At 42.3% G+C, this 26710-nt stretch overlaps 1 protein-coding gene across 1 annotated transcript in view; it reads right to left on the bottom strand.

Moving 5' to 3' along the window:
- LOC134351209 (deleted in malignant brain tumors 1 protein-like) overlaps positions 1–26710 on the bottom strand; it is a 178119-nt gene that overhangs the window by 21693 nt on the left and 129716 nt on the right. The window contains exons 14-19 of the mRNA XM_063057318.1: positions 13199–13516; positions 11381–11698; positions 11227–11292; positions 10818–11129; positions 10663–10698; positions 5320–5427 (exon numbers count right to left, since the gene is read on the bottom strand). Of these exons, the coding sequence (XP_062913388.1) occupies positions 5320–5427; positions 10663–10698; positions 10818–11129; positions 11227–11292; positions 11381–11698; positions 13199–13516 (1158 nt within the window). The remainder of the gene's footprint in view (positions 1–5319; positions 5428–10662; positions 10699–10817; positions 11130–11226; positions 11293–11380; positions 11699–13198; positions 13517–26710) is intronic.

The following is a 26710-nucleotide window of genomic DNA, read 5'->3' as shown; positions in this document are numbered from 1 at the left end:
CTTGCTCTCAAAGTGAATAACCTCACACTTATTCACATTAAACACCATCTGCCAAATTTCTACCAACTCACCCAGCCTATCCAAGTCACCTTGAATTCTCCTAACATCCTCATCACATGTCACACTGCCACCCAGCTTAGTATGATCAGCAAACTTGCTGATGTTATTCACAATGCCTTCCTCTAAATCACTGACGTAAATTGTAAACAGCTGTGGTCCCAATACCGAGCACTGTGGCACCCCACTAGTCACAGCCTGCCATTCCGAGAAACACCCATTCACTGCTACCCTTTGCTTTCTATCTGCCAACCAGTTTTCTATCCATGTCAATATCCTCCCCCCAATGCCATGAGCTCTGATTTTACCCACCAATCTCCTATGTGGTACCTTATCAAATGCCTTCTGAAAGTCAAGGTACACCCCATCCACTGGATCTTCCACGTCTATCTTCCTGGTTACATCCTCGAAAAACTCCAATAGATTAGTCAAGCATGATTTGCCCTTGGTAAATCCATGCTGGCTCGGCCCAATCTTATCACTGCTATCAAGATATGCCGCTATTTCATCTTTAATAATGGACTCTAGCATCTTCCCCAGTACTGATGTTAGGCTAACGGGGCGATAGTTCTGTTTTCTCTCTCCCTCCCTCCTTTCTTAAAAAGTGGGATAACATTAGCCATTCGCCAATCCTCAGGAACTGATCCTGAATCTAAGGAACATTGGAAAATGATCACCAATACATCCGCAATTTCCAGAGCCACCTCCTTTAGTACGCTAGGAAGCAGACCATCTGGACCTGGGGATTTGTTAGCCTTCAGTCCCATCAGTCTACTCATCACTGTTTCCTTCCAATGTCAATCTGTTTCAGTTCCTCTGTTACCCAATGTCCTTGGCCCATCCATACATCTGGGAGTATGCTTGTGTCTTCCCTAGTGAAGACAGAGCCAAAGTACTTATTAAATTCGTCTGCCATTTCTCTGTTTCCCATAACAGTTTCTCCCAATTCATTCTTCAAGGGCCCAGCATTGTTCTTAACTATCTTCCTTCCCTTCACATACCTAAAAAAATCTTTTTCTATCCTCCTTTATATTCCTAGCTAGCTTGCGTTGGGTTATTTGATACCTTGAGGCAAATTAGCATGAATTCACCCTTGAGCCTAACAAGATGTTCCCTCAGACACTATGGGAGGCAAATTGAGGTGAAGGAACCTTTAGAAGGCAGTGATCATAACATGATTGAGTTCACTGTGAAATGTGAAAAAGAGAACCCGAAATCTGATGTGTCGGTATTTCAGTAGAGTAAAGGAAATTACAGTGGCATGAAAGACAAACTGGCCAAAGTTGACTGGAAAGTCACACTGGCGGGAAAGACGGCAGAGCAGCAGTGGTTGGAGTTTATGTGAGAAGTGAGGAAGGTGCAAGACAGGTATATTCCATTAAAGAATAAATTTTTGAATGGAAAATGGATGCAACCGTGGTTGACAGGAGAAGTCAAAGCCAAAGTTAAGTCAAAGGAGAGGGCATACAAGGAAGCAAAAATTAGTGGGAAGACAGAGGACTGGGATGTCTTTAAAAGCTTACAAAAGGAAACTAAGAAGATAATTAAAGGGAAAAGATTGACTATGAAAGGAAGCTGGCAAATAATATCAAAAAGGATACTGAAAGCTTTTTCAAGTACATAAAGAGTAAAAGACAGGTGAGAGTAGATATAGGACCGGTGGAAAATGATGCTGGAGAAATTGTAATGGGAGACAAGGAGATGGTGGAGGAACTGAATGAGTATTTTGCATCAGTCTTCACTGAGGAAGATATCAGCAGTATACCAGACACTCAAGAGTGGCAGGGAAGAGAAGTGTGAGCGGTCACAATTACGACACAGAAAGTACTCAGGCAGCTTAATAGTCTAAAGGTAGATAAATCTCCCGGACCAGTCAGAATGCACCCTCGTGTTCTGAAGGAAGCAGCTGTGGAGATTGCGGAGGCATTTGCGATAATCTTTCAAAAGTCGATAGATTCTGGCATGATTCCGGAGGACCGGAAGATTGCAGATGTCACTCCGCTTTTTAAGAAGTGGGCAAGGAAGCAAAAAGGAAATTATAGACCTGTTAGCTTGACATCGGTGGCTGGGAAGCTGTTAGAGTCGATTGTCAAGGACGAGGTTACAGAGTACCTGAAGGCATATGACAAGATAGGCATAACTCAGCATGATTCCTTAAAGGAAAATCCTGCCTGACTAACCTATTACAATTTTTTAAGGAAATTACAAGCAGGCTAGACAAGGGAGATGCAGTGGATGTTGTATATTTCCATTTTCAAAAGGCCTTTGACAAGGTACCACGCATGAGGCTACTTAACAAGATAAGAGCCCATGGAATTACGGGAAAGTTACATACGTGGATAGAGTGTTGGTTGATTAGCAGAATACAGAGATTGGGAATAAAGGGATCCTATTCTGGTTGGCTGCCGGTTACCAGTGGTGTTCCACAGAGGACCGTGTTGGGGCCGCTTTTTTTTACATTGCACATCAACGATTTGGATTATAGAATAGAGGGCTTTGTGTCTAAGTTTGCTGCCGATACGAAGATAGGTGGAGGGGCCGGTAGTCCTGAAGAAACAGAGAGTCTACAGAGAGACTTGGATAGATTGGAAGAATGGGCAAAGAAGTGGCAAATGAAATACAGTGTTGGAAAGTGTATGGTTATGCACTTCGGCAGAATAAATAAATGGGCAAACAATTATTTAAATGGGGAAAATATTCAAAGTTCTGAGATGCAGCGGGACTTGGGAGTCCTCATAAAGGATACCCTTAAGGTTAACCTCCAGGTTGAGTCGGTGGTGAAGAAGGCGAATGCAATGTTGGCATTCATTTCTAGAGGAATAGAGTATAGGAGCAGGGATGTGATGTTGACGCTCTATAAGGCGCTGGTGAGACCTCACTTGGAGTACTGTGGGCAGTTTTGGTCTCCTTGTTTAAGTAAGGATGTGCTGACGTTGGAGAGAGTCCAGAGAAGATTCACTGGAATGATTCTGGGAATGAGAGGGTTAACATATGAGGAAAGTTTGTCCGCTCTTGGACTGTTTTCATTGGAGTTTAGACAAATGAGGGGAGACCTCATAGAAACATTTCAAATGTTGAAAGACATGGGGAGAGTGGATGTGTCAAAGTTGTTTCCCACGATGGCGGAGTCTAGTACCGAGAGGGCATGACTTAAGGATTGAAGGACGTGTATTCAGAACAGAAATGCGAAGACATTTTTTAGTCAGAGGGTGGTGAATCTATGGAATTTGGTACCACGGGCAGCAGTGGAAGCTAAGTCTTTGAGTGTAGTTAAGGCAGAGATTGATAGGTATCTGAGTAGCCAGGGCATCAAAGGTTATGGTGAGAAGGCGGGGGAGTGCACTAAATGACAGAATGGATCAGCTCATTATAAGATGGCGGAGCAGACCCGATGGTCCAAATGGCCGACTTCTGCTCCTTTGTCTTATGGTCTTAAGAAATTGCAGGAGCCCAGCAGAGATATTTAAATAGACAGGTGAGGTACCGGGTTAGAAGATAGCTACTATTTATCCTCTGCTAAGAAAAGCTCTAAAGATTAACCAGAAAATTATAGGCCAGCGAGCTTCACATCAGTATTGAAAGTTATTGGAAGGTATTCTAAGGGACCTGATATATGAGCATAGGCATGGGCAGATTAGGGATAGTCTTCATGGCTTTGTGCGTGGAGAGACCAGTCTGACCTACCTTAAAGAGATTTTCGAAGAAGTTAACCGGAAACTCAATGAAGGCAAGGCAGTGAACGATTTAGAAAGTCACTTGGCAAGGTCCCACAGAGGAGTTTGGTCCAGATGGTTCAGTCGCACGACATTCAAGAGAAGGTGGTAAATTGGCTTTGTGGGAGAAGCCAGAGTGGCCGAAGGTGGTTGGCTGTCAGACTGGAGGTCTGTTACGGGTAAAGTGCCTCATGGATCAGTGCTGGATCTGTTCTTATTTGTAACCTCTCTCAATGATCTGTATGAAAATGTGCTTAACTGCATCAGGAAATTTGCAGTTGACAAGATTGGGGTGCAGCAGCAGCGAGGAAGGCTATCAGAAATTTCAGCGAGATCTGGCCCAGCTGGAAAAATGGGATGCCAAATGGCAGATTGAATTCAAATGCAGATGTGCGAGGTGTTGAACTTCGGTAGGAACAACCAGAGCATATCTTACACAGTGAACGGTAGAGTATAAAGGAGTGCTGTAGAACAAAGGCATCTGGGAATACAGGTAGAAAATTCATTGAAAGTGGCGTCACAGGTGGATACGGTTGGACAGATAGCTTTTGGCACATAGGCCATCATAAATCAAAGTATTGTGTACAGTACATGGGCAGATATGTAGAAGGTGCATAAGACTTTGATGAGACCTAAATTGAAGTATGGTGTGCAGTTGTGGTCACCTACTACAGGAAATATGTAAATAAGATTGAATGGATACAGAGAAATTTACAAGGATATTGGCGGGACCGGAGGCCCTGCGTTGTAAGGCAAACTTGGATAGGTTAGGACGTCTCGCTTGGAATGTAAAATATTGAGTGGACTTTTAATAGACTTGTACAGTATTGTGAGTGTATAGAGAGGGTAAATGTAAATAGGTCTTTCCACATAGTTTGGGACTTCAACCAGAGGGCCAGGGTTAAGTTTGTAAGGTAAAATATGTAAGGGGAATATGAAGGAAACGTCTTCACTCAGAGGATCCTGAATGTGTGAAATGATCTGTCAGGGCAAGTGATGAACACATGCACGATTTCAGCATTTAAGATAAGATTGGATATGTATGCGGATGGTAAGGTTATAGAGGGTTACGTCTCTGTGCAGATAGATGGGAAAAGACAGTTTAAACGGTTCGGCATGAACTAGATGGGCTGAGGGGCTGATTCTCTGCTGTACCTTTCTATGACAATGACTGCTGCAACCACATCTCCCTGATGTCTACAATGTCACCATCCCAGATGCTCACCCATGATCAAAGCTCTTACGCCTTTCCTGCAACGATTCTTGCATTTAAGTGTATGCGACTGAGAATATTAGTTTCACCATGCTCAATTTTCCGATTTGCCGACTTTGCATGTTGGCTTCACAACTTCTACCTGCAACCACTCCACGATCTGCATGTGTGCCGTTGTTCCCATTCCCCTGTCACTGTGGTTTAAACCGCAACCACCAACAGCTGTCCCCGCCCCTCCGTGCAGGGAAAGCAAACGTTCCATGAACATGCGACGGATGGATGGAAGAAATGTACAGTATATCGCTTGAGAAGTCAATGACAATTTCTAAAACATACCTGAATCTCCTGTATTATCCAACTTTTTGACGTGTGGAATAGTCTCAATCTCTTCATAAATTGCTTGGTAAAAGATATCGGCTGAGCCTCCGCCTTTTAACACTGCACCTGTTGAATTGCACGTTCAGAATATCAAGTTCGTTTACAAGTTTCTAATTGAAGAATAAACTATTTGCCATTTAAATTAAAAATGGGAAATAAATTATATACTACTGTTAGTGAACGAGAGCTCAGACGATCCCTTGACACTGTTCATATCTGCAAACATGGGCAGATTATAGTAAAATCAGAAAGATTGAATACAGGGTACATCTGCATGTATAGAAATAATTCCTGATTGTCATTCCCCTGCCGTTATTATTACAATTGAACGGATGACAGGTTTATCATTCCGAGATAGCTGTGGATATAATCTGTATGGTAACCAATAATAACGGGGACTTGGGAAAAAGAGCAGTCATTGCTCATACCAAGATATGCAACGTTATTCTGAAAAATAATAAAGCACAAGGATTGATTCTCACCTCTTCTTGCTGACTGTTTCTTTATTATCAGCTTCAGGGCAAAAAACTCAGCCACGAGGATGATCCCAAGGGTAATGCAGACAGTAACGAACACTTAAATGCAAATTTAGTAGATAAGTTTAAAACTGGACCTACGTTTTTTTAGGTCCTGACATTTACAAAGTGTAACAGTTAAATTTAAGCTCTGAGATAATGCCAAATAAACTGTAGACTATGAAGTGCAGACAGATGATAAATGTTTTGTGGAAAGCTCCAGAGGTGAATAATAATATGGGTTGTTATGACGTTGGAGAAAATACAAGTGGCTGCATTTTCCTGTCATCCGGTGCGGATATGCCCCAAGTGTGGAATGAGAGACGCTGAAGCAGGTCGATCATTCGCAAATTTTAATGCAAACAATGTTTGAAGGGAAAATAAAACAATAAATGCCAGGCCAAACAGGGCTGACAACTAAACACTCAAATGAAAAATGGGGGCGACACTGCGGCTGAAAAGAACAATAAGAATAAAATGAACACCGCGAGTCTTCAGAGACATTTGATTCGACAGTCCAATTTCTCAGGCTAGGGGGAATGTAGATTATGAAGCACAGCTATGTTCCAGGTTCTAGTCTTGACAAAAAGTACCACGGAGCAATGGATATAAATACTATCACAATGAAATAATTAGCTGGCACGTGCATATTCACGAGCGCAGTTGCCGAATCTGTGCGCTTCCGACTCCGTGCTTGTGACATTTCCATTGTAATAAGAAATAAAAGCAAACAAAACGTCCAAGGATGTTTTGAGAGAAAAATACCTTATTTTTGTAAAAGAGGAAGTTATTCCTGAAAGAATATGCACCGATCCAAGTTTGCCCATGATTTTCTATTTTTCATAACTATCCCAATCTCCCTCCACCCACAACAACCATCCTTTGTTGCAACTGGACATGCACTGAAAGTACGGAAAGCAACATAATGGACTTGCAAAAGTAAGCTTCAATGGAAAACACACCATATGGGCCAGAAGAATTTCCACTTTTTCCTCATCTGATCGACTATCGTGTGCCCCTCCTGCAAGTTATGGGACGGTTGGCATGCTGTTTGCAAGCATGTGGTTTTGGCAACCTGAGCTTCCAAACTATGTTGAAAGCTGGTCTAAAATCGTTCCAGCTATCTCCATCTGTGTTATCAGGGCGCATCTTATTTTTCTCCTAATTAAAGTAAGTGGCAAAAAGATGTCCTTTGTCAGTCGCCCAATTTCATAATAATCTCCTAAAGTCATGTGCATTCTATCCTGGCAAATGCAAATCACAGCCCATCAGGGTAAACATGCTGGAAGCAAACTCAAGGTGAATTCCACGATGCATTGCTGTGTAATCCGGGATTTCAACTCTTCAAAATATCTCTGAGACAAGCAAGTATTGCAAAAAGTCTCAATGACTTCAAGGATCAACAGCAACCTCTCGCCATTGCGCCATTGTGTCTGAAGTACCCATACAGTATGTGCAAGATTTCCAGTTATTCAAGGGAAAAAGATACGAATGGCATATTGCTCGGAATAGCATTCCTACTTAAATTATGTTGCTGGGTTTTTCACGGTGCTTAACAAAGTATATTCCATTTAAAAGCAAGGCTAGGAAGGGTAGGGAGAGCCTGCCTTGGATAATGAAAAAAAAGAAGGCAACAAATTGAAAGCTTGTACATATAAAGTAGCCAAGAGTAGTGGGAAACTGGAAACTGGAAGATTGGGAACCACTGATTGCGCAATAAAGAAAGGGAAGCTAGGTTATGAAAATAAACTACCACAAAATATATAAACGGATAGTAAAAGAAATTATAATTATAAAAAGCGGAAAAACATGGCTAAACTGAACGCAGTTCCCTTGGAGGGCGAGAAGGGGAAATTGATATTGGGTAATGAGGAAATGGCTGACACTGAGAATGACTAAATTTTGTCGGTCTTCACGATGGAGGACATATCTAACATGCCAAAGAGAGAAGTTACGGATGCGTTTGGAGGTGAGGTCCTCGATATAATAGCTATCACTAAGGAGGTAGTGCTGAGAAGACTTGTGGTCCCGAAGATAGATAAGACCGCTTGTCCTGATGGAATGCATCCTGGAAATGGCAGAAGTTACACTAGAAGTTTTGGTGATAATTTACCAAAATTATCTGGACTCCCAGCAGGTGCCGGTGGATTGTAAGACGACAGACGTAACGCCACTGTTCAATACAGGATGTAGGCTAAAGGCAGGTAATTATCGGCCAGTTAATTGAACAGCTGTAGTTTGGAAAATGCTTGAAGCAATCATTTCGAAGAAACAACAAGGCATCTGGAAAGAAATGGATCCATCAAGCAGAAACAGAATGGCTTCATCAGAGGCAGGTCCTGCTGGGAAACTTACTGAGGATATAACGGCAGCAGTGGATGGACGGGAACAGATGGACGCTATTTAGTTGGATCTCCAGAAGGCGTTCGATAAGGTGCCTAGAGTTGGAGGTGATTCTTTTGTATGGATAGAGGATTAGTTAACAAATAGAATGCAGACACATGGGAGACGTGTGTTACTGTGAATGGCAAACAGTAATGAACGGCGTGTTGCAGGGATCGGTGATTGGCCCACAAATTTTCACGATATACATTACGAACTGGAAGAGAGGACTGAGTGTAGTGTATCGATATTGGCTGTTGATACTAAATTGAGTTAAAAAGCAAATTGTGCAGAAGATACGGTGAGTCTGCAGAGAGATATAGATAGGTTAAGTGAGTGGGCAAGGTTCTGGCAGATGGAATGCAATGTTGGTAAGTTGCAAAGCCATCCACATTGGAAAGAAAAAAATGAAAGAGCAGATTATTATAAGTGGAATAAATGCAGCATGCTGCTGTGCAGAGGGACTTGGCAGGGCTTGTGCATGGATCAGTATTAGTTTGTGTGCAGGTGTGAGACACTGTGAACAGGGCAAATGGAATGTGAGGCTTCATCGCTAGTGGGATTCAATTTAGGAATATAGAGGTTATGCTGCAACCAGAGAGTGGTGAATCTGTGGAATTATCTGCCGAATAAACAGTGGAGGCTACCACAGTAAATATATTTCAAACAAGGTTTAATAGCATTTATCATAGCAGGGAAATTAAGGGTTTGGTGAAAATGCAGGTAGGTGGAGATGAGTCCGTGGCCAAGTCAGCCATGATCTTATTAAACGGCGGAGCAGGGTCCATGGGCCAGATGACTTATTCCTGCTCCTATTTCGTATGTTCTTATGTCCTTATGTTTGCTGTTTCTGCGTAAGTACTGTACTGCAGTTTTGTGGGCAAAGGTACATTGTGAAAACAATGACATTCTTCACCATGTTGTATGGAATGGGGAGAAAGCAGAAGATACCTGTAAGATCTAGATTCACCACCAATGTCAACCGACAAAAAGCAGCAAAAACAGCACGTTTGGGTAATATGCTTGCAACACAGTCAGACCGCACACCGTATTTGCCAGAAAAATTAAAATCAGAGTAAATATTAGGAGATGGAAAGATATAAAACAAATATTCAGTTCCTCCTGCACAGGCGCAGGCTGACGAAAAAGTGAACATTATGGAGCTCGAATTCTAATTGTTTTATTGTTGTCACATGTACCGACATGCAGTACATTGATAATTGTGTTTTGCACATTGCGCATACAGCTCACGTCATTAGATGGCGAGGGCAACAAACAAATACAATAATAGAATGCAGAAAAAACTGTAACAGCTACAGAGAAAATGCGAGTAATAAACAATAGAGGGCAAGATCTTAACAAAGTAAAATGTAGGGTCAAGAGTACATCGTGTTGTTTTGGGGATCTTTTTCAAATAGTGTTCTACAATTTCATGAGGAAATAGAGGCATTGTTCATCTTTCTGAGATGTGGTGTCCACATGATTGGACCAGGGTACACTGCTGTTGATGTTTGCTGCTTGGAACTCAAAGCTTTCACCGGCTCATGCTCAGTATTGATGATGTAAACAGGAATGTGCGCAATGGTGGAAAAGTTTGCTGCATATACACGATGCCAGCTAACGTCCTTTTCTCCTTCCTGTATATCGACTCACTGTTATCATGATATGGCCTACTAAGATCATATCATCCACAGCCTTGTGCGGAATCTTGTCACGCAGACCTTGAATTTTAAAGGAAAAGTATAGGGGCAGAGGACCCAATCTTGTGGAGTATCGGTGGTTAGATTGCAGTCTGTTGATCGGCAGGTCACGGATCAAGCCGCAGAGGGAGGGATTATACAATTGTCTCCGGAATATGGTGATGAGTTTGCATGGAATTACAACACTGATACACAAGATAAACCATATGTGACTCATCTATATGACACCGATACTAACTTCCAAAGCTGAACATGTTTCCGCATTGACATATCAATGAACTGACAGCTTATATTTATTCTTCAAATCAGAGATAATATTAGTTTGCAGCACATCATGTGAATCAATTATTACTACTTGATCAAAGATCAGCAATCTTCCATCAAATGTGTAATCGTAACTCTTCAAAGTTTCAATACTAACACCTTTTCACAGTCCTTTCTGAATTGTTAATTATGGGACAATGACCCCAATGACCACATCCGCTAATCTCCTCAAAACATTTAACTAAAGTTGGATATATTATTTTTAAGCATTTTGCAACATCCTGGTTCAAATAATTGATGAAGCAATAAGGATTACAGCCATATATGAAACACTCAATGCGGCCTTTGTAATTAACAAATTGTAACAAAGGAACAACATTGCTATCACTCTAAATTAAAACTGGAATAATAATTTAAAAAATTGCTTTAAAATCAAATACCTGAATCGGTGGAAATAGCGGAACGACTGGCCATTTCTGTGAAGACAATTATTGGACACATTTTTAGGATTTTATTTTTCAGTGGTTCGTAATTCCGAAATCCTAATTCAACAGATCAGTTGAATAGAACATAAAATTTGCACAATAATACCTACCAGCACAAACAACAAAGACATCTTCCTTGTGATCACAGTCATGTTGACCGAGTGGAGAGGAAGGACAACTGGACAAATGAGATTCACTCCCTTTGCATTTCACTTCATCCAGCCAGATATCACCCTCACTCTGAATAATTTCATCCGGCGCTTGTGTCCAAAGGGCAGAGCCACAGCCCAAATGCCTGCAGACAACACTGGCATCGGCCAGATCCCAGGAATCATCACATACAGTTCCCCAGGTATTGTTGAACAGTATCTCCAACCTTCCTGAACAATTGGCAGTGCTGCCAAAAAGACGCAACTGCAATTCTTAGTGAAATAAGAAAACAATTATAATGTATCGCTCACAACTTTGAAACGAACTTTACACTGATAATGCAACTTGTAGCATGGAACAGCTGCTAACCTTGAGAAACAGGTACATTTCGTGAATCGCAGGACTTTACGCTACAACTCTCTGGTATTCCAGCTTCTGATGAGAAGAGAGAAAATAATACCGGTTTATTTTTAACACCTGCCTTTAAAATGCAAATCATCAGGTAATGGATTTCTTCTGTTACCTTCACATACGAGTCCTGCATCCTCCCTGTGGTCACAGTTGTGTTTCCCCCACGGATTAGCACGACACTGCCAAAAGGTCGACTCGTACGAAGAACATTTTAACTCGTCCAGCCATATTAGACCAGATCCTTTTCCATATGTATTGGCGTCATGTTTAATAGATGTCAGGGGCCCACATTTCATTTGTTTACAGATCAAATTCGCAGCATTTTTATCCAGTGTCTCGGAACAAACTGTTCCCCACGTCCCATTGTACCGCACTTCCACTCTGCCTTCACATCGCCGATCTCCGTTCATCAGGCATATTTCTTTGTGTTCTGAGAACAAGGCAGTTAAAGCAAAAGTCATCACAATGATCCCATACAGCAACAAATTTAAATTACTTTTGTAAAACGGAAAATTAAATGCGATATATATCAGCAATACATAAAAAAAATATAAATCCCGGGAAACACTCATAACAGAATTGAACGTATGGAAGGATAATCAAATCAGGAATAAGATAGAGAAGTATTCCAATAAAATTGCGGAATATGGAGAAGGACAAGTGTTCTGTTGGTTATATTGTGTGAGGTTTTCGGGGAATTGTGAAGGATCATGCACTGAATCCGGGTACTGTTTCCCTGGAAGAAGAGGAAGAAGATTTTGTTTGAGCATGATAAGGTAAGTGAGGCGAGAGCTAGAAATAAATGGACGAAAATAAACAATAAAGGTCCATTGAGAAGTTTATAAATAACGATCAACGGTACAGCTTTTCCTCGGATCGCCCCCTCAGTGTATCATCTGTCCATTCCCCAGACCCCATGTATTAAATTGCAGACCGCTTTGTAATGCAAGGCATGAGATGTGACTACTATCGTCCCTCCTTCATGGACTCAAACAGTCTCCTAATTTTAAGCAAAGGTTCTGCTACACTTCTTCGAATCTGTATATCTTGCAGATATTATTGTGTGTGTTCACTATTTGGTCTCACGTTAGCAGCTTGTTCGCTCTGATCAGCATCTGCATTCAATTCGCAAAACTGTCGCTGAGGTGAGCTTTTGGTTCCTTATTAACAACGCCGATCTGCTCCTACTCTTTTTTTGGACCCCGTGCCGTCCTTTAGTTCAACAATCAAATGCAACAGAAGATGGAGAAACAATGCCTTAACTTTATTCGATATTTCATTTATTGTTCAAGAATCAACATCGTAGTGTCCAGAGATAGGTACTTACATGTTGGCATCTAACTGTATAAGAACTGATCCTTCATCTTTCCTATTTTTGCTTCATTTTTAAAATTTAACACCGGAGCTATTAGCTTAATGCTTTTTTTCAGAACCAGCCAACCATAATCAATACCGCCGCTGTCTCTGAGGATTTTGTACGTTCTCCTCGTGACCACCTGCTTTGCTGTGGCTGCCCCAAATTCGCTCCACATTACAGGGCATAATAAATACTTGCCGAATGTCTATAACTCACAATCTTACTATAAGTAACACATCGGGTAAAAGAACATGGCATAATCCGATCTGGTTACTCGAACTGTTGTATTAATTTATACGTCTTCACGCTATCAGTGGGTTGCCATTGCTCCAAACACCAACCCCTCTATCTTCTTTGCTACTCAAAACTGTATGTTCCTTCTCTTTTGTAGCCCCGATGAAGGTACTTGGACGCAAAATATTAATTGTTTTACTACCTAGTTGCAGAAGGAAACATTACACAGACAATCCTTTGCTAATACTCCATCTGGGTTCCAAAATTGTTTCCCACATTTTCAAACTGAAAACTGACATACCACACGGCAGAAGATCAGCAAAGTGGAAGTAGCCTTACCAGAACACTTAATTGTCACATCTTCTTTATGGGTGCAGTCATGTTGGCCCCATGGAGCTGAAGGACATTCCCAGAGATGCGATTCATTACCCGAACAATTTACTTCATCCAACCAAACTATTCCAGTACTTTGACCACAGTAATCAAGAATTGTTTTATCCTCCAAAGCATATCCACAACCCAATTGCTTGCAGACCACATTAGCATCAACCAGGTCCCAGGAGTCATCACAAACTGTTCCCCAGGATCCGTCATAATAAATCTCCAATCTTCCAGCACATGCATCATCACTTCCAGACAGCCTTAATTGCAAGTGGCCTGTTGAACAGAAATGTATGAGATTATTCTTTCCATAATAAATTGATCTAGTCACATCTTTCGAATTTCTGCAAGTTTTTCAGAAATTATATTTTGAAAATAGTTGTACAATAATATCAGCAATTATTTAATGCTACCGATATGCAAGTACCATTTTTAAAGACAAAAGCAACAAAAAGGTTGGAAGAATCAAATATGTCATACAGCGCGGTACTGAGTTTTCCACAAAGGCAGGAAACCAGACAATGATTTATATCTGAAGCAGGTAATTGCAGTCCACCTTTGTGCCTAACAGAAAATAAAGGTGGTCATTGAATCTGCCAGGTGCTGTTTTCTTTGGCAACGGCATTGTTTTCAGGACTATACATCAATCATGTTATCAAGTATTCGCCATTGTGCTCTGGAGTTTCATATCTTTTTGCTGGATATTTTCACTGTGTGTCGCATATTCACCTACTCAAAGGATTCCTTGCAGTTTTAAGGGTTTTGTCCCCTTCCTGAGTAGTGGAAAGATCAGTGGATCAGATGGTAGGAGAGTGATTTTCTTACACTGTCGCTCGAGTCGAAAAACCTCCGGCTGCCCAATTAGAATGAATTTCGGGACAATGTGAAATTGTGGGATAATCCATTTGGCCCTATTGCCAGCATCTGATAAGAAATTGATGAACATGTACATGTCCCTTCCGATGTATGTCATCCTCACTGTCACACGAGTTTCGTCCTTATTTAAAATGCGACAATATAATCTTGTGGATGGTGATGCATTTTTGTCGCCTGCATTTTTCTACCAGCCTGTCTCATTAAACGTACTGATATGGTATTGGTTTAAAACCCACTGATTAATGAATGCGAATGGTTGACATTACCAGTGAAGAGAATTGACATCAAGCAACAGAGCAACAGTAACATATGGATATTGGGTGTTATGAAATGCCGTTAGATTGTCAGACGTTAAGCTGTAGATCACATTTCCGCAGAAATGGACTGGGAAATGAATGTCACGTTTGAATGACCAAATCATCACAAACTACTTCACCTGACTCTTCCTCTGATGCAGTATTTATTTATAATGGGAACAACGGTTAAACATAATTATCGTTCCCAACGACTAGCGCGCACAATTGTGTTCACATTCTATGGAAATCTCAATATTTCTATCAGTTACACTGAGACTTCACCAAGCTGCAGTTGGAAATATTTTGCAGAATTATTATTTTTTTTTATCTGCAAAATAGTATGAAATATAGTTCTAAGTTTCAATATTACACCATTCCCCCTGCCCCCCTCCCCCAACTATTCTGTCGTCACCTCTGTTCATATTCTGGACTGGACAATGTCAAATTACTGTACTGCCATGTATTCATGAATTTCCAAGGATTCTGGTTTAAATGTTGCAACAAGAATCCATTCAAAACAAATCTACGCTTCGACAGTACAGGGATGTTTCATTAGCACGGAAAGCATCGTACATCTTTCTCACTGAAGACCAGAAATCGTGAGTTCAGCATGATACGTTCAGATATATGGATGTGTTTTTGTTTATTTCTTCATCATGGGGTGATAAGCACTGTGATGATACAAAATGGAAAATTGCCATTCATCCTGCCATGTCTGTGCTCACAGAAACCAATCCACCTGCACTCACCCCAACTCTCACTCCTTTTTCCGTCTCACATTGCCATTAACTTGACCTCCATTCTACTCTTGCTAATTTTCACGGTGGTCAGATTATAAAGTGTGAATTAATCTGTCTATCTGGATGCCATTGATATGTATTGCACAGAACAGCAAGAACAGTACCCTGTAAAGACCGGGTGGAAGCAGGGAATACATGGAAATTCTACCAAACAAGGACTCTTTCAGTTTAAGTCCTTTACTTTAATTGCCATCATCCTTCATATTTAAAATATGCAAAATAAATGTAGGATGCACTGATTTAAGATGCCCATATTTTCTCTATTCTGTCATCAGTTTTTTTAAATTCAAATTTATATTATTATTTATTCTTATTTTACAAAGCTGCTCAGCATATTACAGAGCAGATACAGAACAGCATATTTACAAAGCCATCCCATGACAGGAAAATAAATAAAACTTAGAGACAGAAAGAAATTCTAATTTAAATTTAAATTAGATGGCGATGGCGTCCAGATGGCGGCGCATCGCAGCTTGCAGCAGCCACTTCGGTGAATGATATCTGTTATCCATCAAGTAGGGTGCGGTGCACGATCCTGATTTGATGGAGACAGACGTGAGATTACGGAGCAACGTCCGTGAAATTTCTGAAATGCCTGCTTCGCTGCCGCTGCTACCGTGTGATCCAGAATCTTCGGAGGGGAAGGCCCCGAGTCCTCGGCTTTGCTTGTAGCTCGGCGGCCGGGGCGGAGTCGAAGCGCTCGGCAGAGATGGAGCTCAGTGCTCGGTGTCGGAGGGCTGGACGGAGGCTCGAGGTTGTAGGATGGACTCAGAGTCCGCTGCGGTCGGGTGCCTCCAATGCACCAGCAAGTTTTGCGGCGCTTGGAGTTCATGGCAGGGATTGTTTCTCCCTTCTACCGTCTGCGTGAGATGATGGTGTTATCGGGACTTGACACTTCTTTTTCCGTGCCCATGGTCTGATCTTTATCAGATTACGGTATTGCTCTGCACTGTTGTAACTATATGTTATAATTATGTGGTTCTGTCAATTTTAGTCTTGGTTTGTCCTGTGATTCTGTGATATCTTTCTGGAGGAACATTGTATCATTTTTAATGCATGCATTTCTAAATGGCACTAGATGAGGACTGAGTGTCCTCATAATCTATTCCAATCTAATCTAATTAACATACAACCAAAATTGGTCCCACGCATCTTGCACTTTTCCCTCACTGTTAATTCTTCCCAACATGTGTTCATATGATGAAATCTTAATCATTTCCTCAGTCCATTCTTCACAGTGGGACATCTGGTTTTTTTTTCAGTTTTGCAATATAATTCTTGCAACTGTGATGACACTTACATTTAAAATAGTAAATTTGTCATTCTTTACATGAGGTATCATTGTCCTATCACTCAAGAGACAAAGCTGTGGGAATACTGTCATCATTAATTAAGTCTAATAAGAACACAACGTCCAATTAAAGAGGCGTAAAATTATTTCACCATGCACCTTAAGACTGTTCCTCTACAAAACACAATTATGGGTCATCTATACAAGCCGCAACACCTTTTCTATTCCTGTTCTCTTTAACCCTCAATTCAAACATCCAATTACCTCCACATAAAACATTTATGTACTTCACGATAAATATGTAAGACCATAAGACCACAAGATAAAGGAACAGAAGTCGTCCATTCAGCCCATCGAGTCTGCTCTGCCATTTCATCATGAGCTGATCCATTCTCCCATTCAGTCCCACTCCACGCCTTCTCCCCATAACCTTTGATGCCCTGGCTACTCAGATACCTATGAAACTCTGCCTTAAATACACCCAATGACTTGACCTCCACTGCCGCCCGTGGCAACAAATTCCATAGATTTACCACCCTCTGGCTAAAAAAAAATCTTCGCGTCTCTGTTCTGAATAGGCGCCCTTCAATCCTTAATTCATGCCCTCTTGTACTAGACTGCACCATCATGGGAAACAACTTTGCCACACCCACTCTGTCCATGCCTTTCAACATTCGAAATGTTTCTATGAGCTGACCCCTCATTCTTCCAAACTACAAGAAATACAGTCCAAGAGCAGGCAAACGTTCCTCATATGTTAACCCTCTCATTCCCGGAATCATTCCAGTGAATCTTCTCTGTACCCTCTCCAATGTCAGCACATCCTTTCTTAAATAAGGAGACCAAAACTGCCTGCAGTACTCCATGTGATGTCTCACCAGCCTCTTATCGAGCCTCAACATCACATCCCTGCTCCTATATTCTATTCCTCTAGAAATGAAGGCCAACATTGCATTCGCCTTCTTCACCACCGACACAACCTGGAGGTTAACCTTAAGAGAATCTTGTACGAGGACTCCCAAGTCCCGTTGCATCTGAGAACTTTGAATTCTCTCCCCATTTATATAATAGTCTGCCCGTTTATTTTTTGTTCTGCCAAAGTGCATAACCATACATTTTCCAACATTGTATTTCACTCGCCACTTCTTTGCCCATTCTTCCAATCTATCCAAGTCTCTCTGCAGAATCTGTTCCCTCAGCACTAGCGGCCCCTCCACCTGTTTTCGTATCCTCAGCAAACCTAACCACAAAGCCATTTATTCCATAATCCAATTCGTTGATGTACAATGTCAAAATAAGCGGCCCCAAAACGAACCCCTTTGGAACACCACTGGTTACCGGCAGCCAACCAGAATAGGATACCTTTATCCCCACTCTCTGTTTCCTGCCAATCAGCCAACGCTCTATCCACGTATGTAAGTTTTCCGTAATTCCATGGGCTCTTATCTTGTTAAGTAGCCTCATGTGTGGCACCTTGTCAAAGGCCTTCTGAAAATACAAATATACCACATCCATTGCATTTCCCTTGTCTAGCCTATTTGTAATTCCCTCAAGAAACTGTAATAGGTTTGTCAGGCAGGATTTTCCTTTCAAGGAATCCATGCTGAGTTCTGCCTATCTTGTCACATGCCTCCAGGTACTCTGTAACCTCATCCCTGACAATCGACTCCAACAACTTCCCAGCCACCAATGTCAAGCTAACAACTCAATAATTTCCTTTTTGCTTCCTTGCCCCCTTCTTAAATAGCGGAGTGAATTTTGCAATCTTCCAGTCCTCCAGAACCATGCCAGAATCTATTGACTTTTGAAAGATCATCGCTAATGCCTCCGCAATCTCCACAGTTATTTTCTTCAGAACACGAGGGTGCATTCCATCTGGTCCGGGAGATTTATCTAACTTTAGTCTATTCAGCTTCCTGAGTACTTTCTCTGTCGTACTTGTGACTGCGCACACTTCTCTTCTCTGCCACCGCTGAGTGTCCGGTATACTGCTGATATCTTCCTCAGTGAAGACTGATGCAAAATACTCGTTCAGTTCCTCCACCATCTCCTTATCTCCCATTACAATTTCTCCAGCATCATTTTATATCAGTCCTATATCTACTTTCATCTGTCATTTATTTTTTATACACGTGAAGAGGATTTTAGTATCCTCTTTGATATTATTTGCTAGCTTCCTTTCATAGTTAAGCTTTTCCCTGTTAATGAACTTCTTCGTTTCCTTTTGTGAGCTTTTAAAAACTTCCCACTACTCTGTCTTCTCATTAATTTTTGCTTCCTTGTATGTCCTCTCCTTTGCTTTAACTTTGGCTTTGACTTCTCTTGTCAGCCACAGTTGCATCCATTTTCCATTTGAAAAATTCTTCTTTTTTGGAATATACCTGTGTTGCACCTTTCTCACTTCTCATAAAAACTGCAGCCACTGCTGCTTTGCCGTGCTTCCCGCCAGTGTCACTTTCCAATCAACTTTGGCCAGTTCCTCTCTCATGCCACTATAATTCCCTTTACTCCACTGAAATATCGACGCATCAGATTTCGGCTTCACTCTTTCAAATTTCACAGTGAACTCAATCATGCAATGATCACTGTCTCCTAAGGGTTCCTTCACCTCAATCTCCCTAGTCACCTCCGGTTCATTACACAATACGCAATTCAGTACCGCCCATCCCTGAATTGGCTCAACAACAAGCTGTTCTAAAAAGCCATCTCGCAGACATTCTACAAATTATCTCTCTTTAGATCCAGCTCCGACCTGATTTTCCCAATCCACTCGCATGTTAAAATCCCCCACAATTATCATAACACTGCCTTTCAGACAAACCTTTTCTATTACATGTTGTAATTGGTAGTCTACATCACTGCAGCTGTTTGGAGGCCTCTATATAACTGCCACCAGGGTCTTTTTACCCCTGTGATTTCGTAGCTCAACGCATAAAGATTCTACACCTTCCGATTCTATGTCACCTCTTTCTAATGATTTAATTCCATTTCTTACGAATAAAGCCACGCTTCCGCCTCTGCCTACCTTCCTATCCTTCCGATACACCGTGTATCCTTGGACGTTCAGCTCCCAGAGACATGTATCCTTTAGTCACGTCTCATTGATGGCCACAACATCATACCTGCCAATCTGTAGCTGTATGACAAGATCATCCGCCTTATTCCTTATGCTGCGTGCATTTAAGTATAACAGCTTAAGACCACTATTTGGTACTTTTCTCTTTGATTTCACTGCAACTTTATCGCAGTGTAACTCATCCCAATGGCTACAAATTTGCCCCATCACCCGCCTGTCTTTCCTGACATCTTTACTGCTCACTATCTTAGATTTATTTCTGTTTTCCCTTCCTCCGCTCTATCATTCGGGTTCCCATCCCCCTGCCAAATTAGTTTAAACCCTCCCTAACAGCTCTATTAAACCTTACCCCCAGGATATTGGTCCCCTTCGGGTTCAGGTGCAACTTGCTCTTTTTGAACAGGTCATACATCCCCCAGAAGAGATCCCAATAATTCAAGAGTACGAAGCCCTGCCCCCTGCACCAGTCGCTCAGCCACGCATTCAACTGCCTGATCCCACAATTATTGCCCTCCGTAGCAGGTGGCCCAGGTAGCAATCCCGTGATTACTACCTTGGAGGTCCTGCTTCTCAGCTTCCTTCCTAACTCGCAGAAATCTCTCTTCAGGACCTCCTCCCTTATCCTGTCTATGTCATTGGTACCAGCATGTAGCAAGACAACTGGCTGCTCGTCCTCTCCCTTCAGAATATTCTGGAGCCGATTCGAGACACCCCGTACCCTGGCACCTGGGAGGCAACACACCATGCGGGTATCTCTATCAGGCTCACAGAATCTCCTGTCTGCTCCCCTGACTATGGAATCCCCTATGACTACCACATTCCTCTTCTCACTCCTTCCCTTCTGCACCACAGCCCCAGGCTTAGCGTCAGAGACCCGGTTACCGTGGGAGTCCCCTGTCAGGTCATCCCCCTGCATAGCATCCAGAACAAGATTTTTTTTTTCTGACAGGGACCGCCACAGCTGTGCTCTCCGCTATCTGGTCATTTTCCTTCCCTCCCCTGACAGTCAGGATGTATTCTGACCCCTGTAGCCTAGGGATGAGTACCTCTATGTAGCTCCTATCAGTCACCTCTTCACTTTCTCTGATTAGCAGTAGGTCATCAAGCTGCAGCTCCAGATCCCTAACACGGTCTCCGAGGAGCTTCATCTCGGTGCACTTGGCGCAGATGTGACCATCAGGGAGGCTGCAGCTCTCCCGGGATTCCCACATCTGACACCCTGAACAAAGCACTAATACTGCAGGCATGCTATCTAATTCGACAGCAATCAAACAGTAAAAATACGTCTTCTCACCCACTTACCTCGCCAAACAGACGGAGTTTTAAAACTGTTCGCTGTGTGAGCCCTGATGTTTCTGTCTGTCCGGACCGATTCGCCAAGGGCGGGAAAGAGATTGTGTCTCGCTCTCGCCTCTTCCCGTTATCTAATCACATTGATTCCTTCAGCCTGTGTATCCGTGAAATCCAGGCATTACTACCTTATTATAGAAAAATTTATCTGAGCCTAGAAATAATTCACTGATCCATATCTTTTAGCCATGTACACTGATCTATGATTCTTATCAGTGAAAATTAAACTACAATGACCGTGGTTGGCTCCCACTGGATATTCTATGTTTGCATAAGTCACGGCATTTTGCATCTCCAAGAAAATTTCAATCAGTACAGCCAGTTTGTACAGATTGTTATTGGACCACTCAGGAAAAGAGATAATGCAGATTTATTCCACTGTTATGAAGAAGTTGTTGAAATATAAATTTTAAGCTGCCGCCTTTTCAGTCACTAGTTCAAATAAGCAAACTTTACAGAGTGTAAATTGTAGAAATCTGACTCTTTTATGGAGGGCTTCTTATTGTTCCCCGAGGAACAATGATGTCTACGTTCTAAGTTCTGACGCAATTTGCATACTCTGTCCGATCTATTATGGAATGAAAGGCTCATGGAGATTCGTAGCATAGAATAAGGCTCTTCGGCCCATCTAATAGTGGCCTAACTATTATTTTCTGAGGTCACATCGAATTGTATTCGGACTATTTCCCTCCATACCCCTCCCATCCACATATATATTCAAATATCTCTTAAATGCTAAAATCAATCCACAATAAACCATGGGCAGTTCTTTTAACAGTGTCAGTCCCTTCTGCGAAGATACCCCTCCGTGTCTACTTACACATTTCTCCGTTTTATCGTTAAACTCTTGCATATAGTTTTAGTCTCACACAATTTCACTGTGAACATACTGCTTTCATTTAGGCTATCTATAATCGTCATAAATTTGTTTGGTTTTACAAAATCTTTTGCCGTTGTCCAGAGCTCCAGATCCTGAAGTTCTAACGTATTCAACGTTTCCCTAAAACTCTTCAAGTTCTGATAACATTATTGTAAATTTTCTCTGCACTCTTACAGTCTTATTAATATGTTTCCTGTAAGCAGGTGAGCAGAAAAAGACATAATACTGCAAATCATTACTCATAAATGTCTTAACTCATCAACATCTGATCACCTGATCACCATCCTAGCTAATGAGTTAGGATGAATATCGAGATCCTAACCGGCCTCAACGACCTGTTGCAATCTTCAGCGTGGAGATGCTCGGGCACCGGCCTGCAGACCTGGTCCAATGCGCTATCCAGTGCTTCATTCGACTGTCGGAGAAGGAGGGGCAGGCAGAGAAACGGCAGCCCGGCGATGCTGATGCCTGTGCTATGCAGACCGAGATCAATGGAAAATAACGGTGACACCGAAACCAGGAGTAAGTCGGACTTTGAAGAACTGGTTGTTCAGATATTGATCAGAAGAGTGTAATAGATACATGGAAACATAAAAGTCGCAGGACATTGCAAACCTTTTGGCCCACAATGTTGTGCCGACCATGAAACCGATTCTGGAAACTGCCAAGAATTTCTTAACTCATAGCGCTCTATTTCGTGAAGCTTCATGTACCTGTCTAAGAGTCTCTTAAAAGACGCTATTATATCCGCCTCTACCAGTATTACTAGGAATTCATTCCACACATTCACCACTGTCTGTGTGAAACATTACCTCTGCCATCCCCCTTCTACCTACTTCCAAGCACCGTAAAACTATACATTCACATGTCGCCATTTCAGCCCTGGGAAAAAGCCTCTGGCTATCCACACGATGAATGCTTCTCATTATCTCATTACCTCATACGCCTCTATGAGATCATTTGAAATCCTCCGTCGGTCCAAGGAGAAAAGGATTCAAAAGGATTCAAAAAACTTTATTGTCATTCTAACCATACATGAGTTCTGCAGGGCAGAATGAGACAGCGTTTCTCAGGGGAAGTGCAATCATAACACAATCATAACAATCATAACAATGCCAACCCTAAATAATAAACATAGCAATATATAGTAAAGCACAACAGCCACATGTCAGTTAAATCAGTTATAAGTGTCCAGTGCAAGTTAAAAGTGTCCAAAGCAGAGTCAGGTGGAGCAGCTATTTAGCAGCCTGACTGCCTGTGGGAGGAAGCTGTTTAGTAGCCTTGTGGTTTTAGTTTTGATGCTCCTGTAACGTTTGCCTGATGGCAGAAGAACAAACAGATCATGGAGAGGGTGTGAGGGGTCTTTAATGATGCACCGTGTCTTCTGGAGGCATCGACTCTGAAAGAGGTCTTGGACAGAAGGTAGGGAGACCCCAATAACCTTCTCTGCTCCCCTAATCACCCTCTGCAAGGCTTTTTTGTCGGCAGCACTGCAGCTGGAGTACCAGGTTGTGATACAAAAGGTCAGAACACTCTCAACCACGCCTCTGTAGAATGTAGTTAAGATGTTAGTGGGGAGTGATGCTTGTTTAAGCTTTCTCAGAAAGTGTAATTTCTGCTGGATCCGTTTCACATTCCCAGTGGTGTTCCTGGACCAGCTGAGGTTGTCCGAGATCTGCACCCCAAGGAACTTGATGCTTTCCACCCTCTTCACCGTGGAGCCGCTGATGCTGAGGGGTGTGTGCTCAGTCTGAGACCGTCTGAAATCGACGATCATCTCCTTGGTTTTCGTGATATTAAGCATCAAGTGGTTAACCCTGCACCAGCTCTCCAGGTGTTTGACCTCTTTCTTGTACATAGATTCATCATTTTTGCTGATGAGCCCCACCACTGTGGCATAGTCTGCAAATTTAATGATCAGGTTCTCCTTGAATCTGGCTGCACGGTCATGTGTTAGCAGTGTAAACAGCAATGGGCTGAGCACACAGCCTTGCGGGGATCCAGTGCTCAGTGTGATGGAGTCCGAGATGTTCCTGCCAAAACGGACTGACTGTGGTCTCTCTGTCAAGAAATCCAGAATCCATCGACAAATGGCTGTGCTAAGGCCAAACAGCGACAGTTTCTCCACTTGTCTCTGCGGGATGATGGTATTGAACGCTGAACTGAAATCAATGTACAGGATTCTGGCATAAGTGTCTTTGTTGTCCAAGTGAGAGAGAACTGCGTGCAGTGTGGTGGATATTGCGTCCTCCGTAGAGCGATTTAGACGATAAGCAAACTGTAGATTATCCAGTGATGAGGGGAGGCTGGCTGTGATATGAGGCTTGACAAGCCGTTCAAAACATTTCATCACTATGGAGCTCAGGGCAATGGGACGGTAAAAGGCTCCTTCATTCAATTTATTCTCATAAGGCAAGATCTCCAATCCAGGCAAAATTCTTGTAAATTCCCGCTGCACACTCTCGAAAGTATGAATATCCTTCCTATAATGAGGTGACGAGAACTGAACACAGTAGTCTAAGTTCTTACATATCTGTAACATTACCTCACGGCTTTTGAATTCAATCTCACGGTCGCTGAGGGCAGCACACCATAGGATGTCTAAACAGCACTGTCCACCTGCGTAACAGCTTTGAATGTCCCACCTCTGATCCTCCATACTGCCAATAGTCTTATCATTAATACTATATTCTGTCTTCAAATTTGACCATCCAAAATGAACTACTTCAAGCTTATCTGGGTTGAAGTCCATCCGTCATTTCTCAGCCCTGTTATGCATCATATTTATGTCAAGCTGTAACCTCTGACAACCTCCCAGACTATCCACAACACTCCCAACTTGTGTGTCGTCAGCAAACCTTCCAACTCACCCTTCTAATTCCTCAACTAGGTCATTTATGAAAATCACAAAGGGGAGGGGTCCCAGAACAGATTACTGCGGAACACCACTGGCACTGTCCTCCATGCAGAAAACGAACCATCTACAACCACTCTTTGCCTTCTCTGGGCAAGCCTTTTCTTGATCCACAAATAAATATCCCCTTGGATCCCATGCCTCATTACATTCTGAATGAGTCTCACATGGAGAAGCTTATCAAATGCCTCACTAAATCCATATGCACAACACCCATTGCTCGACCTTCATCAGTCTGTATTGTTACATCCACATTCAATCAGGTTCGTAAGACATGACCTGTCCTTGACAAAGCCAAGGTGACTATCCTTAATCAGATTATGTCTCTCCACGTGCTCATAAATTTGTCTCTCAGGATCTTCTCCAATAACTTACCTACACTGACGTAAGACTCACTTGTCTATAATTTCCTGGGTTATCTCTGCCACCTTTCTTACACAAGGGAACAACGATTGTAACCTCCAATCATCTGGTTCTTCTCCGGTCCCTATTGATGATTCAATGATCATCGCCAGAGGCTTAATCACTGCTGTATGAAGTAGCCTAGGTATTATCTCGTTCGGTGCATAAGACCATAAGACATACGAAAAGAATCCTGGGTGATCATAGTTTTCTCCTCCTCAACCCTAGTTCCTGGCCTTCTCCTCGTAACAGTTGATTCCATGTCAAATCATGAATCAATCTCCATCAAGCTCTGCCTGAAATGCAATGAGCGACCTGGCCTCCACAGCAGCATGTGGCAACAAATTCCACAAATTCACATCCCTTTGGCTAAACAAACGTTTCCATATCTCTGTTTTGAATACCCCCCACCCCCCTATCCTAAGGCTGTGCCCTCCTGTCCTAGACTCTCCCACCATGGGAAAGATCCTTTCCACATCTACTCTGTCTTGGCCTTTCCAGATTCGAAAGGTTTCAATGAGATCCCCCCTCATCCTTCTGAATTCAAGCGAGTACAGACGGAAAGCCATCAAACGGTCCTCGTATGATAAATCTTTCATTCCTGAAATCATAATTGTGAACATCCTCTGGACCCTCCACAATGCCGGCACATTTTTGAAAGATGAAGGACCCAATACTATTCACAATACTCAAGGTTAGGCCTCACCAGTGTCTTATGAAGCCTCAGCAAAACATCCTTGCTCTTGTATTCTAGACAGCTTGAAATGAATGCTATCATGGCATTTGGCTTCCTTATCACCGATGCAAGAGTACCTTCAGGCTGTTCTGTGCAATGTCTCCCAAGTCCCTCTACATCTCAGATTCCGGGATTTTCTGCCTATTTAGAACATAGTCCACACATTGATTTCTACTATCAATATGCTGGGTCATGCATTTTCCAGCATTGTATTTCATTTGCCACTTTCTTGCCCATTCTCGTTATCTGTCTAAGTCCTTCTGCATCCTATCTGTTTCCCCACCACTACCTGCCCCTCGCCAATCTTTGCATCATCTGCAAACTTGGCAACCGAGCGATCTATTCCCTCATCTAAATTATTTATATACAGCATAAAAATAAGTGGTGCCAACACCGACTCCTGCAGAACACCACTAGTCATTGGCAACCAAACAGAAAAGGATCCTGCTATTCCCATTCGCTGCCTCCTATCAATCAGCCAATGCTCTAACCATGTTAGTAAATTTCCTGTAATACTATGGGGTTCTTAACTTAGTAAGAAGCCTCATCTGTGGCACATTGCCAAAGGCCTTCTGAAAGTCCAAATAAAGAACGTCCACTGCATCACCTTTATCTATCCCACTTACAATCTCCTGAAAGAATTCCAGCAGGTTCGTCAGATAGTATTGTCCCTGAAGGAAACCATTCACCTTTGTAATATCTTATCATCTGTCACCAAGTACCACATCACCTTATCCGTAACAATTGTCTCTAACATCTTCCCAAACACTGAGGTCAGGATAACTGGTCTATAATTTCCTTTCTGCTGCCTTCCTCCTTTGTTAAAGTGTGGAGTGACATTTGCAGTTT

The sequence above is a fragment of the Mobula hypostoma genome, chromosome 8 (assembly GCF_963921235.1).
Source record: "Mobula hypostoma chromosome 8, sMobHyp1.1, whole genome shotgun sequence".
In the NCBI taxonomy this organism is placed as follows: domain Eukaryota; kingdom Metazoa; phylum Chordata; class Chondrichthyes; order Myliobatiformes; family Myliobatidae; genus Mobula; species Mobula hypostoma.
This window is presented reverse-complemented; position numbering and strand designations above follow the sequence as displayed.